This window comes from Perissodus microlepis, chromosome 11 (assembly GCF_051167445.1).
Source record: "Perissodus microlepis isolate ML-2025 ecotype Zambia chromosome 11, ASM5116744v1, whole genome shotgun sequence".
Lineage (NCBI taxonomy): Eukaryota > Metazoa > Chordata > Actinopteri > Cichliformes > Cichlidae > Perissodus > Perissodus microlepis.
Window position 1 is genome coordinate 7,641,893 of NC_140471.1, and position 17,152 is coordinate 7,659,044.

At 39.4% G+C, this 17,152-nt stretch overlaps 1 protein-coding gene across 4 annotated transcripts in view; it reads right to left on the bottom strand.

The window, feature by feature from the left end:
• vps13b (vacuolar protein sorting 13 homolog B) overlaps positions 1 to 17,152 on the bottom strand; it is a 298,568-nt gene that overhangs the window by 223,587 nt on the left and 57,829 nt on the right. For all 4 annotated transcript variants that reach the window (XM_084942710.1, XM_084942712.1, XM_084942711.1 and 1 more), the window contains one exon: positions 3,269 to 3,453. In XM_084942710.1, coding sequence (XP_084798836.1) covers positions 3,269 to 3,453 — 185 coding nt within the window. The remainder of the gene's footprint in view (positions 1 to 3,268; positions 3,454 to 17,152) is intronic.

Genomic DNA, 17,152 nt, shown 5'->3' on the forward strand with positions numbered 1-17,152 from the left:
TGAGCTGCTCCAAGGTTGTGCACTTGCGGTATATGGAATTGTTGCTCTGTCACAGATGTGACAAAGACAGAAATACTTAACTACACACACAGACTTGAATGAAAGCAGGAAAGGGCACAAGGCTTATTCATAATTATCATCTTTTTCTAATCAGGCTTTGTACCAGTGCTGAGTGTAAACTGGTTATTCATTCAGACATTTAATAAGACTGCTTTCAATAATATATCCTTGAGATGTCAGTAGAAATACATGTGAGAGCCTAATGTGGTCAGCAAATAGCAATGACAAAAAGAATCTGGGTGGATTAAACTTTTTCACTACCAAAATTAGACACATAGACACAATTCTTACGCACGGTGTATTTTACACTCACACAGAACTGCATAGAGTTGAGTAAGATGTGGGAGGTCACTGTGGTCAGTGTGTTGCCAAATCTGAGGTTAGTAGTGGGTAAAAGTATTGGTAGACAGGAATTACTGGCTACTACTATTACTACTGCTGCTACTAAAAACCACAATAACATGCATGATGTATATAAACATTAGAACACGCATATAACATAGAACCGGGAATTCTGACAATTACAAAAAAAGAGGAGAATACAAAAGAGGAGCTAGTGACAAATCCAAAAAGAATTGGGAACAAAATAAAAGTTGTCAACAGAGAAGACTTAAAAGCATAAGAAAAATACATAAATAAATTGAGATGAAGCTTAAAAGGGAAAAATACTAGGTTCTAAAACAAAATATAAGTTATGAATGAGGAGTGAAGTAAAGTAGAGCCAAACCAGCTGATGCTAACCTTCTGAGCACAAAGGCACATAGTCTAAGCGTGCATGCACATATGGGCACACACCTGTCCATTTTCAGCTAGAGATACCAATAATGACATACTGTTTGCTGCATGGCTCACCAATAAAATACAACACTAGTGTGGACTTCACTGGAATGCAAAGGAGAATGTTGGAGTAATGTCCAAGCTCACTGGAAATCAACAGTCCCACAGACAGCTGTGTGATAAACCATGCAGACATGCAATCGAGTGACAAGGAAAATATAATTTTACGGTATGTTTTCTTATTTTACTCATATCTGGTCTTGTGAAACACAGATTACACTGGATGTGCTATGCGCTGTGTTATTCCTGTAGTTGCCACTGAGCACCACAGTAACTCAAAGTATTACAAGTCCTAGCGGCTGTGTTCCAGTCAGCTGCAATGAATTTTAGTCTCTGAATGTTGCTCTTAATATTTTTGAATATTTTACAGTCTGTCAGTGCCTTGAGATTAAAACTGAAGCTGTTGCGTTTGCCCGTGAAATGCTGAAATGTGGAATTTCTTTTGGACAGCGAATTAATTCTCATACCTAAACGTTTCCCTCCCGCGAAGGACACTGACCATCTGTGTTATCAGCTAGACTTCAATATGAAACACCTTCCCCTATTGAAAAACTTTGCAACATCAAAAGGAGAGAAGGGAGGACAAATTCCTAAAAGAATGAAAAAGCATATGTTCAAAGTGAACAGCGTTTGTTTGCCGTCTTCAGTATTTAGCTTCAGCGTGTATCAGTTGTGTGCTGGCAATACCTTGATGACTGCTACAGCAGTTGGGGACACGAGAACAATCTCATGGTTTAAACCCAAATCTTGTGTTGCATTAGATCTGCCACCTTTACCACAAATATCTGCAGCCAGTGAGCCAGTAAGTCACACTTACGGAAAAATAGCGGCTGGTGTCGCCGTGGCAAACTTTATTTTCTTACCAACCGCACAGCACACATCTCCCTTAAGGTATGAGTGTTCCCGAAATTGCAAAAGCAGATACAGTACTAGACATTTTTGGTTATATCATAGGAATTATTCCTGAGTATTTTCCCTACATATACTTACCCAGCACACCACCTATTCTCCTCAAGTCTCATGCCTTTTAAGCTCAAACTTTCTTTTCTTCTAAGCCCCCACTGCTCCTTTTCTAGCCTGCCAGCACATGGACCAGATGTGCAAATGTTTCTCCATGTCGCTATTCAAGCCCCGTTCCAAGAGAAAGGCAAAATGAGGGGAGAGGAATATTTGACTTCACTCCACGGGAGACCAGCTTCATAAATTTTGGCGGCTACACAACGGTGAAAAAGGTAGCTTGGCTGGCTTGGCTGGGGGAGAATGTTGACGGCATACCAAACAACATGATCCTAATGAGTTGGAAAATCCCAGGCCCTCCAGAGGACTGTCCAGATGCTACCGTCATGAGAAACGCTACTGTTTTATTGAATTCAGACTCCCCTACCTTTCTTTAACAAGGGACAAAATTTATTATTTGACCATTAAGACACCCTAGGTGACATGAAGCATTTCAGAGTTAATTTGGTCTCAGCTGCAGGTCCAGCAGCCCACATTGGGCCCCAATAAGACAAGTTGGTCTTCAAGTGTCTCGTGTGAACTCGTGTATACTTGGAGAACTTCAGTTCTAGATACATGCATGCCAATTTGCCCAGAGTTCAATGCTTTCGAGTTGGCTTGTTTTCCCATCAGTGACAGTCTGACAAATGTACTGTGCCCTCAGAAATAACTGGAAAGGTTTTCATAAGAAAGTCAAATCACTTTTAATATTAGCCAGTTCAATATATCTTTCCTGACAATTTACTGGTACAAGTAAACAAAGGACGATAAATAAAGTTTGCGAGGACAAACGAGAGTTATCCTCAAAAAATGTTCAATAAATCAAGAACAACAATGAATGCCTTAACATCTAATACTCTGGTCTAAGAGAGACCAGATGAGTATGTTTGTTCTTTGTTCCATCACTACTGAGCCATTAAAAGGATATAATAAATCAAGTGACTTAGCTGCCATTGCAGAAATATTGCTACCTTACAGTAACATATTATAACAACTAAAAAACAGAGCGTTCCCCTGGTGAGCAATTATAAACATGTCTTTGCTACTCTGGTAACTCTTCACAGAAAGAAGAAGTCACCGTACAACTTGTGTCAGTGTAAGATACACATGCACAAATAAGAAATAGACGCAAATTCATCACACACACAAAAATCCAACTAGAGGTGATTTTCAGTGTCCTACTCTGTCTCCTCTCTGTAGACAGGCCTCAACCTACAATCACTACAGTGTAAGCAGATCAAAGAGCAGTAGAAAAAGACTATTATTCTTATGAGCTTGGTCAGGGGCAAGAAAAGAATGAATCTGGATTTCTGTGTTAAGTGGTTTTGCTATTAGCAAAGGCAAGGCAAGCTTCGTATTGTCTCGTGTTACTCACCTGGAGCCTTGTACACTTCAGTAAGCAGACTTTCATTAAGTGTCACTGGCGCTCCGTTGACCATGCTGTGGGTCCAGCTCTGACAGATTGTTTGGAGCAAAAGTGTCTGGGCCCTTGTGGCCTGTATAGTGAAGTGGGGAAGTTCAAAAATAAACTCTGTGGTGGGGACTGAAGACCTTTTGCTCCTGCAAGAAAAGGGACAAGACAGAGTCAGATACACATAAATGCCAATACGCTCTAAATGAAACAGACACTGGTGGAAACAAATGGTTCACAGCTTCCACAAATCCATCAATATCACATCACAATATAAAACAGCTCATTGATAGCGCCAAGGGCCAAATAAGTAGAACTACATTCCAATAGTAAATTGAAGAAGTACCAAGTGTGAGCCAAGCTTTCCTTAGTTACTTGGCAGGTAGGTTTAGTTTGTCGACCCTTCCCTCCCCTCCGTCAAAACTGTGATGATGATTTATGTGAAAAGATGTACAGCCCAGAAATCCGACCCTGAAAAGAATCTCTACGCCTTTAATATTTCATCTGTCTCCAAGAGTGTGGGGGGAGCGAGTTTGTGTGAGTCTGCGCGTATGACGAGCTGATGAGTTGAGCGTTCAGGGGGATGAGGTAACACCACAGTCCGATGGAGTTCTCCAGGCCTCTGTCCATCAGAAATTCAGCGGAGCATGCTCTCATTTCTCATCTGACACACACACACACACACACTTGCTTTTTTCATTTTTTTCATTTACAACCCAGTCTTCAAAAAAGTTAGCATGCTGTGTAAAATGTAAAAAAAAAAAACCAACTAAACAAAATAATCAAAACAGATTTTGTTTCATGACTTGTTTTTAATCCAAAGTTAATTACAAGTGTTTATTTTTGCAGCAGAACTAAAAAGAAAAACAATGATTTAAATGAGAAATGTGGGGTTTTTTTATGTTGCAAGCACTTGGTACAGAGGCATGTGTCACAATGATGTTGCATCAACTCTTCGTTTAACAAAAGCGTGAAGGAGTTAAGAACAGCTGCTTTGGACCTTAAAGCCAACCCTTTCCCCATTTTTCCTTGATGTAAGATTTTAGCTGTTTAACAGTTCAGGGCGTCCTTTGTAGCATTTCTCATTGTATAATCTGGCAAATATTTTAACGGGTGATGTGTTTAGTCAGTTTAGCATCTAGACTAACTGAAGAGCCGTGCAATTGTAGAATTGTCCAGAATGTGGTTTGGGAATGTCTTGCTGAAATAAACAAGGCTCTCCCTGAGAAGGACATCATGAGCAGGGGCAGCAAGTATGTTGTTTCTGTTTGTGTCTTTCAGCACGAATAAAACCATTGCAAGATAACCATAGCCATATCTACCACTATAACATTATAGTTGCCGGCTTTAAACTCTGTGCTGATAAGAAGCTGGATAGTTCCGCCCCCCCCCCCCCCCCCCCCCAAAAAAAAACACAGCATCCATGATTTCAAGTAGTTGGGACTCAGTAGTTTCTAGGTCTGGCTTTTGACTTTTCTTTTTTTTTTTTTCTTTGCATGGTAGAGCTTTAATTTCCACTTGCAGATGAAGCAATAAATTTGGTCTAACCCCTTAGACATCCATTGCCAATGAATTTCTCAGAACAAAATGTCTGCATTGATCAAAGATCATTGCCATTCAATAATGAGTTCGGCCTTGGTCCTTTGCGTACAGACATTTTTCCAGATTATCTTAATCTTTTAATGATATCGTGTAGCACAGATGTTCATTATTTGTGATTTTACATTTGTAAATATGTCATTGGATAAGGTGAAGAAACCTTCCTATTTTTACATCGGAAATTCCTTTAGGGATGCTTTATTTAAACACCAAATCACAGCCTAACCTAAACTTTGCAATAATTGGTTGTGATGTTCTGCCGGGTGTTTTGCACTTTTCTTATTAGAAATTATTTTAATATCAGAAACATCAGAAATGTTGTCGTTGTGCTTTTCTTTTTACTACTTATAGCAAAGCCTGAGGCTAGGCAGGCTGAAATAAGCACAGTCAAACAAGTCTCTTTAGTTCCACTCCTGTTTTCCTCTCATGTTCTCAAGGCAGGAAAATAGGAGTGGAACTAAAGTTTCTTGGTCTAGGATTTTGAGGACTGGCAGTGCCCCCAGCACAGATACCCATCTATGTATTGCATGTGTGTTCACTTGAGTACTTATTGTAATAGAATCTGCCCTATGAGTGGAGGTTTCATTGAAAATAGAACTGTGACTAATTCAAACGATGGCTGCAGCGTGTCAGGAGCGAGCATCACAGTTCATTTAATCACGCACCCATTTTGGTCTGGTCCCAGTTCTGAGTGTGGGACATGTCACAAGGCCTTTCTCTGCGCTCAGCAGCTCTGCAATCATTTAACTTCTCTGCTTCCCTCCCTCTCTTTCTTCAAGTCTCTTTATCTTTCCCTTTCTTCTGCTCCTGGGTGGTTCGGCAGGGTGACATGAGCAGTTAGCTGCACACAGGCAGACCCAGATTTCTTAAGCATCTGCTGTGTCTTCTACGAGACAGAAAGTGAGAGCACGTTTGATAAAGAGAGATGTAAGGCTACAGGAAAAACACAGGAAGAAAAGAAGAAAGAAAATTCAAACCTGATTGGGTCAATGAGTTTACCTTGACGGCACACATATACGTTTAAAATTCTGTGCCTACATGTGGTGGCAACATAGGAAACCATACCATGTCATGCTTTTCTGCTAGTAAAAGTCACTACTGTTGTATGCTATACAACAAGACATCAATCAAAGAGTTTCTCGTGTGCTTTTGTGCGTTCAAATATGTGCACACTGTGTGTGCACATAGCAAGATACTGCAGCTGAACAAAAGAAAGTGAAGGGAAGCCGGCAACAACAATGTCCCCACATGCAGAGCAAATGTGCCTGCAAAGCCACTTCAATGAGAGGACTGGCAAGGGATGAAAGTTTGTTGCCTTATTTGAGTGTTTATAGCATTTAAGGGGAGCTGTCATGTGCATGTGGTCCCCTAAAACTTTAATTATGCACCTGTTTTTATTATATTATGCCCAATTCTTTGCGAACAGCAACTTGGATCTTGGATTCAAATGAGAAACAGAAACTCTCATTAGGGTGTTTTGGGAATGCTGTATGCAAAGACAGCCAGGCACTCATCGGATTTCATTAAGTAGCTGGCACGGTCAGTGTTTCTTGCTGCAACATGGTAAACAGCTTTCTGGCAGGCAGTGTTTCACTGTTGCCGCAAGCTTTGTGGGAAAAAAACCTCAAAAAGATTCAAAATAACACCTGCAGCATCACCTGCAGTAACAAACAACATTAAAATATTTGCCTTGAAACATACATTAGCTATGCACAATGGAACTAACAATAACTAACATGTATTTTACTGTTATAGTGCAGAAAGCCTATTAGTCTGTAGCTTGGGGAGCAAAACTCATTAGAGAATACTATTCTATACTATAATGTGGAGACCTACCAGAAGGGTGCCCACAACCCATTTTAGGTCCTAACTCAGGCTCTTGGCTTTAACTTCAGTGCCTCATTGAATAGCCTGTCTCTGACCTCACAGTGGTTCTTTAAGTCAATAACTTTTTCATTAAAATGCAGAGGCCACCAGGAATGTGTTAAAAGAAAATTAAAATTAGTCAGGAAAAGGAGAAAATTTGGTATTTCAATTTCAGCTGTCCTTTGATGTATTTCAGAGGAAAAGCTCAAATGTATTTGAGAAACATTAGGCCATATTTCCCATCTGTTCCCTGTTGGAGTCAGAACTAGACCAGGACTAACACATCCTGACCTTCCTGGTGAACAACTAGTTGACTGGCTGGAGTCTCAGTCCAAATCAAGCAAACAGGGCATGAAGTTGGGCTGAAGCATGAGTCAGAGCTAAAAGTACCACACCAGCTGTGGTACTGTTTGCCTAGCTTGTTTCCTCTGTGCACAGGACCAAATCTGGACACGAAGCAGGAACAGATTAAAATGTATATTTTAGCCAATAAAAGAATTATTGAAACATCATAGAAGCTAGAAAGAAAATAACATGATAACCAAATACTTTGGTTAGCATCCTTAAATTTTTTGGGGTTTTTTTTGGAAACCCACAATAAATATTTCACATAATCATAGTTGGCATTCATTTAGGCCAGTGGTCTTAATGGTGCTAATCAGCATCCTGGTCTAATATGACTGTGGTCACAGCTATATTTAGACAAGTACAGCTGGGGTTATAGCTATCGATCTTTAACTGCTGCTTTAGGCCACACATAACCACAAAAATGCATATACCTGTCCAGACACAAATAAATAATGTTGGCAAAAGTGCACATACACACTATAAACCAGTACGAGCAGGTTAGTGGGCCAGAGCATAATGAGCAGGAGTAATGAGGCTACAGCTGACAAGGGCTGCTGCTCTAACAACCTGCAACTGGAGCAGTTATAAAATTAGGTGCCAACACTTAAGGCTGAAAAGATGCACTATGCTAAGCATCTATAATACTGAAAGGAAGCATGTTCTTCAACCAGAGCGAAACAAGGGGAAAAGAGAAAAAGAACAAGAAAAACACGATTAAGCCATGCAGAGAACACAAAAAAGAACAAGGGGAAAACAACAAGCATATGTAGCATAAGAATACAGACTTGCAAGTCTATGTTATTCTCCAGGTAAAATAATACATTAAATGGGAGTCTCATTAAAGGAAGTATGTGGAAAAGCTCCAGTACAAACTCAAGCAGGAATAGATTATGTAACTGATATGTTGTTGCTTTGTACTTTTACAGAAATAAATGAAGGTAGCATAATTAAAGAAAGCTGGTTTGTGTTGCATAAATGTTCAGTAATTGGTTCCAATCCTGATATGTTGGCATTGGTGAAGATGTTTCGAAAAAGACAATAAGTGAGAAATACAAAAAAGCAAGTCCTCATGTTACAAGAAAATTCATTTTTTAAAGATCAGCATCTTGTGAGATTGAAGGACTATTACCAGGTGCAGCTGGTCCTAATGGTTTACATAGTGTCCCAGAATACAAGCTTGGAACCTGCGCACAGTTTCCAGAACCTACATTTTCTTATTACTCATATCCTGTACAGTACCAAAAATCAGTTGCCTCACTCTTTCCAAAACACAACAACATAGACAGCTGTGGGTTCTGGGACATCAGCAGTAAATGTGGAGCAAGGTGTCTGGTCTCTCCATAGACCACAGAAAAAGAAAAAGGCACACTCGCACAGAGACCCATTCCCTGGCACAGAGGCTTTTTTTTTTTCTCCAAGGGGGCTAAATGGGAAATTACTCATAAAAACCTTTACCAATATAAGCTGTTAAAAGTGCAACATGATGAATGTTAAATTAAAGGCAGTTTAAAAAAAATGCAAATAGGACCGTCAATTAACTTTCCACAAGGCTGACAATGTGAGACTTTCTCTTGACTTTAACTTATCTGAACCTATTTTCAAAGTCCAAAGTAACACCAATGCAATCCATTACGGGCTGACATATTTGTCTGATAGATACAACAGATAGCCACTGTCCTGAGACCAGTTATCTAAAGTTTCTTCAAATCATTCACTGTCACACCTCACCTTAATTAACCAATACAAACATTTCCCAACTCAACTAGTTGACAAAATCCTCTTCTACTATTTCCAGAGCTTCTATGGAGGGATTTAGACTCCAGGTGGAGGGAAGGGAAGACTGACAGCTTGTACCTTTTGTCCTTTTTTCTTTGTGGTGCAGACTGATCTAAAGTACTGGAGAATTCCCAATCTCTCCGAGCCAAGGTCACTGACCCCCTCTTGAAAATAACCAGAGTGACTTATGGGCTGCTCTAAAGTCCCCTCTTTTATCATACTACAAAAGACACACTACAGTGTCTTGCAAAGCCTCCAAACGAAGATTATAAATCATGTAAGCACTTCACACTGAACAAAAACACCTAAGTGACCAACTGGGGAGGAGGGGAAAACTTTTTATCATTTTGCCACCTGGAGGTCAATTGGGTTAAATGGCTAGCATCTAAAGAGCCTGAAAAAACACTACTACAGAAAAGTGATCCAGTCAAACATGGATAAATAAGCCTCTTGAAAAATGATAGACAAGAAACTCATTTAAAGGTACCGTTAACTCTCATAATTCTTTCCAGTAATTCATTTTATTGACCGTACATGGTCTATGTCATTGTTCTTATGAGAAATGTAGCTGCAGCTGCAGCTAAGCCTCATGTAGAAAGAAAACCTAAATTATATTTTTAGCAAAACGAGGTACAACTTACAACTTGGTGATATAATTTGAAAAATTTTATGTCCCTTAAAATTTATGTATGATTATGACTTGAATTTTGATTTAAACTGGGCTCTGGATTCCTCAGTTGTGCAGATATATAGTTAGTGTAGTGATCAATAAGGAAATATTTTAAATTAAATAATCTTTCCATCATATAGTGAGGTTACACATTATGCGTGACAAGGAATTTCTTTTAAAGTTCTGGTGTTGCATTGCCTTCACCTTCCTTTGCACCATATTCAAGGTATTTTCAAGTCCGTCTTATGTTGATTTGTAACAATCAGCATTCTGTAACATAGCCAGTGTCTTTAACAGCTATGCAGAGGGTCAGCGAATGAGTTAGCGGTAGACGTGGACTGTACGTGTAGCCACGGCTCAAAGTTTTGCAGTTCCTTTGGGTCAAAGGTGTTCAGTGTGTGCATTTCTCAGTCACTGGTCCTGAACAGTCGAAACTCTTCACAGAACCCAACACTCTCTCTCGTCTCTCACACATAGACACAGACGCAGCCCTCCCGTTCCTCCCATCTGGAGCACCCCTGACCCAAATCACACACGTATGCACACAACCTCACATGGACACACATGAATACATGCACTGAGATCCATTCTCAGGAGAGGGCTTCATTACACAGGGATTACTAAAAGAAATGTTTTAATCAAGTTGTGCAGACAGCTGCAGACCGCAAGGCGAGAAAATGGCAATGACGTGGTTCATCAGGCGTTAAAGGAAAACATATCAAGAGGCCTGTGTATGTGTTTGCATAATGGGGGGCGTGTGTGTGTGTGTGTATAGCTTCCTGCTTCTGTCCAGCTGTGGTAGACATGCGGTTTTTGTCAAGGACACAGATAGATAGAGATAAGAGAATCTCAACCTACAGACTGCAAACCTAATAGCATATTTATGCTATACAGATTTTGCTTTGGACTGTCCCTTTATTGTAACATCTGCAGGAGTCAATAAAGCACTGGCTTTTCCTCTCACCATCCTTTTGTAACCCAAGTGAATGGACCACCTCCTCTCCTCCATTGTCTTTGACCTTCATGCGCATGACAAGAAGTAATACCAGTTTGTATTATACATTTTTTTTAACTCCACGCTGCTTAGCTAAATACAGCTTAGACTTTATTATGGCGACACCATTTATTACTCCAAGCTTTATTACTACTTGTAGTTTTCTTCTCGTGCAGTAAAAAGTGAATGAGCTTCTTTCTAGGAAGCAGTGGATCAGTATTATGGGCTGGTGAGGAGGAAAGGACAGTGGAATGCACACCACAGTAGATGATAATCCACTCAGAGCTGATAATCCATGTATCCTTCCCCATTTCCCACTGTTTTCCCTCCCTCAAGCTTCAGTTCCTCAGATGACTAATTCAGGAATTAATAGAATCTTTCAGTCAACTGAAAACATCTACAGCTGCTCCTGAATCCACCATCTTAGCCCTCATCTATATATACAAATAAAGTTTGTGGTTAAGTTTAAATTCAACAGATATTCTTGGACAGCAAATTATTGTTTCTTGAAAGCATAACATGTCCTTTAGCGCTTGTTCTAAACCCATGTTGATTTAAGCCACCAAATGACACTTGCAATCACAGGGGTAAGTATATAGTGAATATGATTATACTAGGACGGACCAGTTTGACTGTCAAGACCGGCACAGAAGTCTCCATAAGAATAGGGATATCAATCACTACGAGCACAAGTCTTGCATTTGCCAATACCATACCCTTAATACAACGTTCTTCAATACATCCACTGATCTCCGTCAGCTAGAAAACCAAATAAAAGCATCTGAAAGCAGATGCAGAGGAGAAAAAATCCTTACCACAAAGTTGGCCAAAGAAGTTTATAGACTGTGCCACAAGAAATATGATGTTTTACCCTGCAGCTCACAATCCTTTACAGTCAGATGCTTCAGAGTTAAAAGTGGAACAATATTACATCATATGTCATTCCAGGCTTTTAATGCACACCTGTTAATACATAAAGACTACTTTGTTGCAGTTTATGCCCACGTCCATTCGACTTCAACATGTGAAAATGTTCGGAAAACATTTCCATGTTTCTGCAAGAACAGGGAGCATGTGTTGCCTTGTTGAGCCAAATGAATTCCCCACTGCTCCCGTGGCCTCCGAACTACAACTCAAAGCTGAGCATGACCACAGGAACCACATGCTGATTTGAGGTCATTCAATTATCCTACACCATACAGTGACAGCTCACTATAACATTAACCCTGCCCACACAAAAACCTTGATGAGCAAGGTCTTAACTGAGGCCCTTTTAGTGATTCCTTGATTAGGAAATCAACGCTTCTCAAAGGTTAGTGGAACAACACAATGGTTGATGCAGTAGCTGCATGTATGACATCATACAAAAATCATTATAATTTGTAATTAAAATGTATACTCAGAGCACACAAATGTGTTTTTCCCCAACCAGCAGCAACTCCCAAATCAGTCTTCTTTAGCCAAAATGATTAACCAGTTCAACTTCTTAATGATATTGTCTGCCAAAATGGCTATTGGACAAATATAACAGCCACAGTCAATGTTCTCAGGAGTAAATGCTGTTCATGTATATTTGCTAAAATTGAGTTGGATCTCTACTCAAGGACACAGAAAGCATTTGTCCTCCTGTTCTTGGCTGTGCTTGGAGACACAGACCAGGAGCAGCTTGCTATGACTAACTATGAACAGGAGTAATGAGGCATTACAATCACACCAGAAGCCTCATGCCTCAGATGCCTCAAGCAGCCTTCATAAATCACAACATGAGCTAATCTAGAGTCTAGACTACTGGTCCAGACATAGTAGTATGTACTTCTCAACTTCACATAAAAACCCTACTGGTAGTGTTAAAAGCTGAACTAACTATTGACAGTGTAATAGACTTGGACCAATAATTAGATATCAAGGGAAAACCAACATTCTTTTCTATTCTGAACCGTTTGCAAAGTAACTCAGCTTTCTGTGGCTATATAACATGCACCTGTAATGTCACATACTTTAGGAAATTATCCCCTAAGAAATAGCTGAACGAGTAACAGGGGCTGCTAAAAATGCCACATAAAAGCTGGCATGGGCTTGAATTATGGCCTGCAATGCGACGAACCACACTAAGCTGCTGCTGGTTTGTTGCTTGGTTGGTTGGTGGGCCCCGGCCTTGGCCTGTCTCCATATGTTGCTGCAGTCAGGTGGCCCTGCATAAGCAATATTATATGGTGTGAGCTCAAGTGTGTGTGTGTATGTGTGCTCATGTGTCTGAGTGAGGTTAGGTTTTGGAGAGATCGATGCAGGTGGCACTTCTAACATTCCCTTCCTCCTCCCACTCTTTTTCTATCTTGAATAACAGCTTTAACAGCCAAACCAATTGAGACATGCTGCAGAGTCCTTGTGAAGTTGGGGGCCAATATATTGGCTTTCACTGAACAACCCGACGCCTCTCGGCTGCTCCTTAATTTACCAGGACTAAAAGTGCATTTTAGAGGGTTTTTGGCTTTTGGAAATCTAATGATTTTAATTTGATTAGTTCATGCTAGTGTATATTCATGAGCATGAACTTTAGATAGAAAGCACTTAGAAACAGTGTAGAAAAAAGTGCTTGTGCGAATGGGTGTGATTGAGTGAAAGTACAAGTTGTGTAAAGCGCTTTGAGTGCTCAGATTGAGTAGAAAAGCGCTATATACCAGTCTATTTACCATTTACCATATTAAGAAGAGAGACTTGTTCCACAGTTCTTTGCATGAGTTTGATAGATTGCAAAGTTTGTTTAACAAAAAAGTTTAGAAAAAACGAATGCGACTTGACCTTTTGATGCTCTTCTTCTCAGCTATGTTCAGCTGTGCTGAAAACACAAGACCTAACCCTGAGTTATTACAGTTTACATTTTCTAATTAGCTCTTATTTCTTAATTTTGAGTTAGTTTACCTTTTATTGATATTAGTTGTAGTGTCTATAATTATAATTATTTGTCAAGGGCAAAGTATTACAAAGTATTAGTATTAACTATGACGATGCAGCAGAGATTTTAATTTCTTAACCCTTTAAGACCTACCATAGAACCAAGTCCGCCAGAGCTTATATTATATTTTTACATGCTGTGGAGTCATTTTTGGGAGCATTTCAAGTTGCTATACATCAATACAACCATTATAACCCAGATTTTAACAATATGTATGCATTGAGTGCATAGTAATTACATAAATTGCAAAAAAGTGCAATAAACTACAAAAAAATTGAAAATCATTTTAGCATGCTATTGTGCACAAAAACCATACTCTAATAAATAGTAGATGCATCGTTTTGGTCAAACTGAAACATAATAAACAGAAAGACAAATGTATAATAAAATAAAATGAAAATCCCAACAGAATCAAACCAAAGGAGTCTTGGCACAGTACTGGTTTCCATATTTATATATGAGGCTTAAAATCATGAGACAAACAAGAGAACAAGTGTAAGGTGCAATTTAAAACTTTTTATTCAACTATAGTTTTTGGGGGGGTTTGATAGCAACTGACATTTGCTTAGTTTTCATATATTGTTAATGAGCCTGATTGCCTTTAACTTAGCATCAACTGTGTCCTTAAAGTGGACCGGAAGAAACAGCTGATTTAATCATATGAAGTGGACCGATGTATATGGTAGGAGATCAACCTTAATAAATGAGTGACACATGCTATATATGCAAAAGCTTTCTATTTGTATTCTCTTCAGGTGGGTAAAGTTTATGGTGCCATCTTTAAAGACATATTATCTCAGTGTTTCAGCCAGCACCTACTGTAAGAATTTACCTCTACACCTCAGCCTGAAATCAAGTGACAGTGATCAAGTAGACCTAAGCTTAATGTTTACCAATAAGACAGCATTCACTTGTAGTTATATATTACTCATTAATGGTGTCTAAACACACTGTCATGGGTTGGCTAGAGAGCAAACTTTGTCAATGTTAGGAAAACCAACAGACCAGTTTTTTTGTGCAGTTTTCAACCTATTCAGTTCAATCCAACATTTCTATACTAACACAACAAAAATTCCTCCATAGCATTAAGCCAAGTGTACAAGGCTAAAACAACACAAGTGAGTGCCCATCCTAAGTAATGCTGACAAGAAAGGTTGTACCAACCACCTGGATACTTCTTGGACGTTTCAACCAACAAAACAAGAAGACATTTGGCTGCCTTCATGTTAGGTGATTTCAGCATGGAAAACTACAAGGTCAGAGTCTGCTGCAGAGCAATTATACTTTCCTAAAATTTCATTGTATTTAAAAACTGCAAAGACAAAGTCCCAGAGGTCTTGCATACATATAACCCCATGCCCAACGAAATCCAAGGCAGACAGGGAGAACATGTCAAGGCAGTGTAATTTCCCCAGTGAAAGCCCCTTGTTACCAACTGTGAGAAGTGGGAGCTTTTGTGGTGAGACTGAAGGAAATCTGAGCTATGCACTCATCGGCCAGCTCATCAGCAGAGGTGCGTGGTCTTCATAGACACTCAGTGTCCCTCAAATCTCCCATGATTACCTGGCAGTCATACATACTTAAGCAAGAGCTGGCTGCCTACTGGCACCTGAGGGTGTGTATGTGTGTGTGTCTCCTACTCACAGTCAATGCTCCACACTTTCTGTTATTTTAAACTTCAGAAGCATGTATAGCTCTGCTCAGTGTCTGGTCAGAGAAGAGAACATCTTGGAAAGGGATATTGTTAAAGTTGCATCAGCTACGACAAGCCCTCCCAAAACAAATACCAGCGAAGTTAATTTAAACACTACCACCTGGTGGAGTGCATCTTCTGGGTGCCATAGTGACCCAGTGTATCACTCTTGGGCTCAGTTTTTTTTCTGTTGTGAAAGGAAGCCTCAAGCTGTCAGTTTTCCATGAATGCATACAATCTATAACACAACTCTGCCATTACAAGTTGTATGAGTTTTAATGTGAGATGGGGCAAGAGTTCAAACACTCTGAGGCCAGAGGTCAAATGAAATTAAGACCAACTCTCAGTCAGTGACCATTTCTATCTTTTCATTCTGACCCATAAACGAGTATTCAACATTATGAAAGCGACAGAAAAAAAAAAAGAAATGGAAAACATTAATTCATTTTTTGACTATTCAAACATTCCAACTGTGAGCAGTTAAACAACCACTCGCATATATCTCTTCTAACTACTGTCTGCACTCTGTCAAACCTGTTCTTCATCATTCTTCTAGGAGCAAACTATCACATTGTGTTTATTAGTTTCTGACTTGCAATACACAGGTCAAGAGGCAGGCTTTCTTGCCTCTTGCTTAGACGAACAGGGTCAAATAGAAGTCACATTACCTCTGAAATGACAAAACTAACAACACTAAGCAGCAAATCCAGCCCATCTAAAATACAGTGAGTGACAGTAAAATAGACAACTGTTTAAAAAAAAAAAAGAAAAAAAAGAAAAGTGACATGAGTGAAAGTTGTTTGGTAGCAGATATACTGTAGTGCCTGGAAACGAGGTTAGTAAAAGTCAAAACCATCTGCAGCTCCGACAGGTTTAGATCTCAACTAATTGGGGTAAATCGGCTTCTAAGCTTGTGTTCTTGGACAGGTTTCCTACTATAAACTAATAAACTAACTTAATTTGTGTAGACAAGTGTTGCATGAACAGTATATCTTGGCGAGCTTGTGTGGGTTAAGGCTTGGTTTTAGAATTGTGGTTAGAATCAGGTCATGACTTTATTTCTTTAGATCATAGCATGATGTACTGCCTTTCGCCTGCTTCACTTTGCCAGACAGGTTCTATTTAAGTGATTCCTTGATTCATCGAATCTAGCAGTAATTAGGCTTCAGTGTGGGAAGTGAAACTGAATCATAATCAGAATATTTTATTAATATCTAAGGAAAGGGCCAGGTGATATTGGATAGGACTCTTAATTTTAATAAAGAAAATCATTAGTTAAAAACTGCATTTTGTATTTACTAAAGTTATCTTAATCTAGAATTAAAATTTGATGATCTGAAACGCATGACCAATATGCAACAAAATTAGAAATGAAATACAAAGCACTATGTATCTTCAAATTCACGATGTCACTGGAAGCCCAAACTGGGAAATATGTATAGTGACTGACAATTGTGTGAGGCAAAAAAAACCCTGACTTTTAATGCACTGCCACAGCATATATGATGACATGTACCACAGTTCAGGTCAACTGCACCAAAGGTTTGCTCTCAGAACACTGTTAGTAATCCTGGGGGATCAATTCACGGTGTCCAACATGATTGATGAAAAAGTGACAGGAATGCTCCTGGTTGCATTTATGACCTGGAAAAGCCTACTGTCCTGGTGCTCATCTTCATCTTTATTTCAGCTATACATTTGTAAATTTTCAGTGTACAGAAAAAAAAAAAATCTGTTTGGTTTCTGGATTGCAGCCAGAGATTCAACTCTCATCAGCTCAGCTTGAAGCTTGGGTTAGTTTGACACAAGTTGATATTTGTTCTTTTTGCAAGTTTGAACTTCATGAAAATTAAATATGTATGAGGAAGTAGCAGGACTTCCAGGAAGAGCAGGACTTCCAGGAAGTCATCTAACACCAGCAGGAGTGCTACAGGTCAAGTATTACTCCA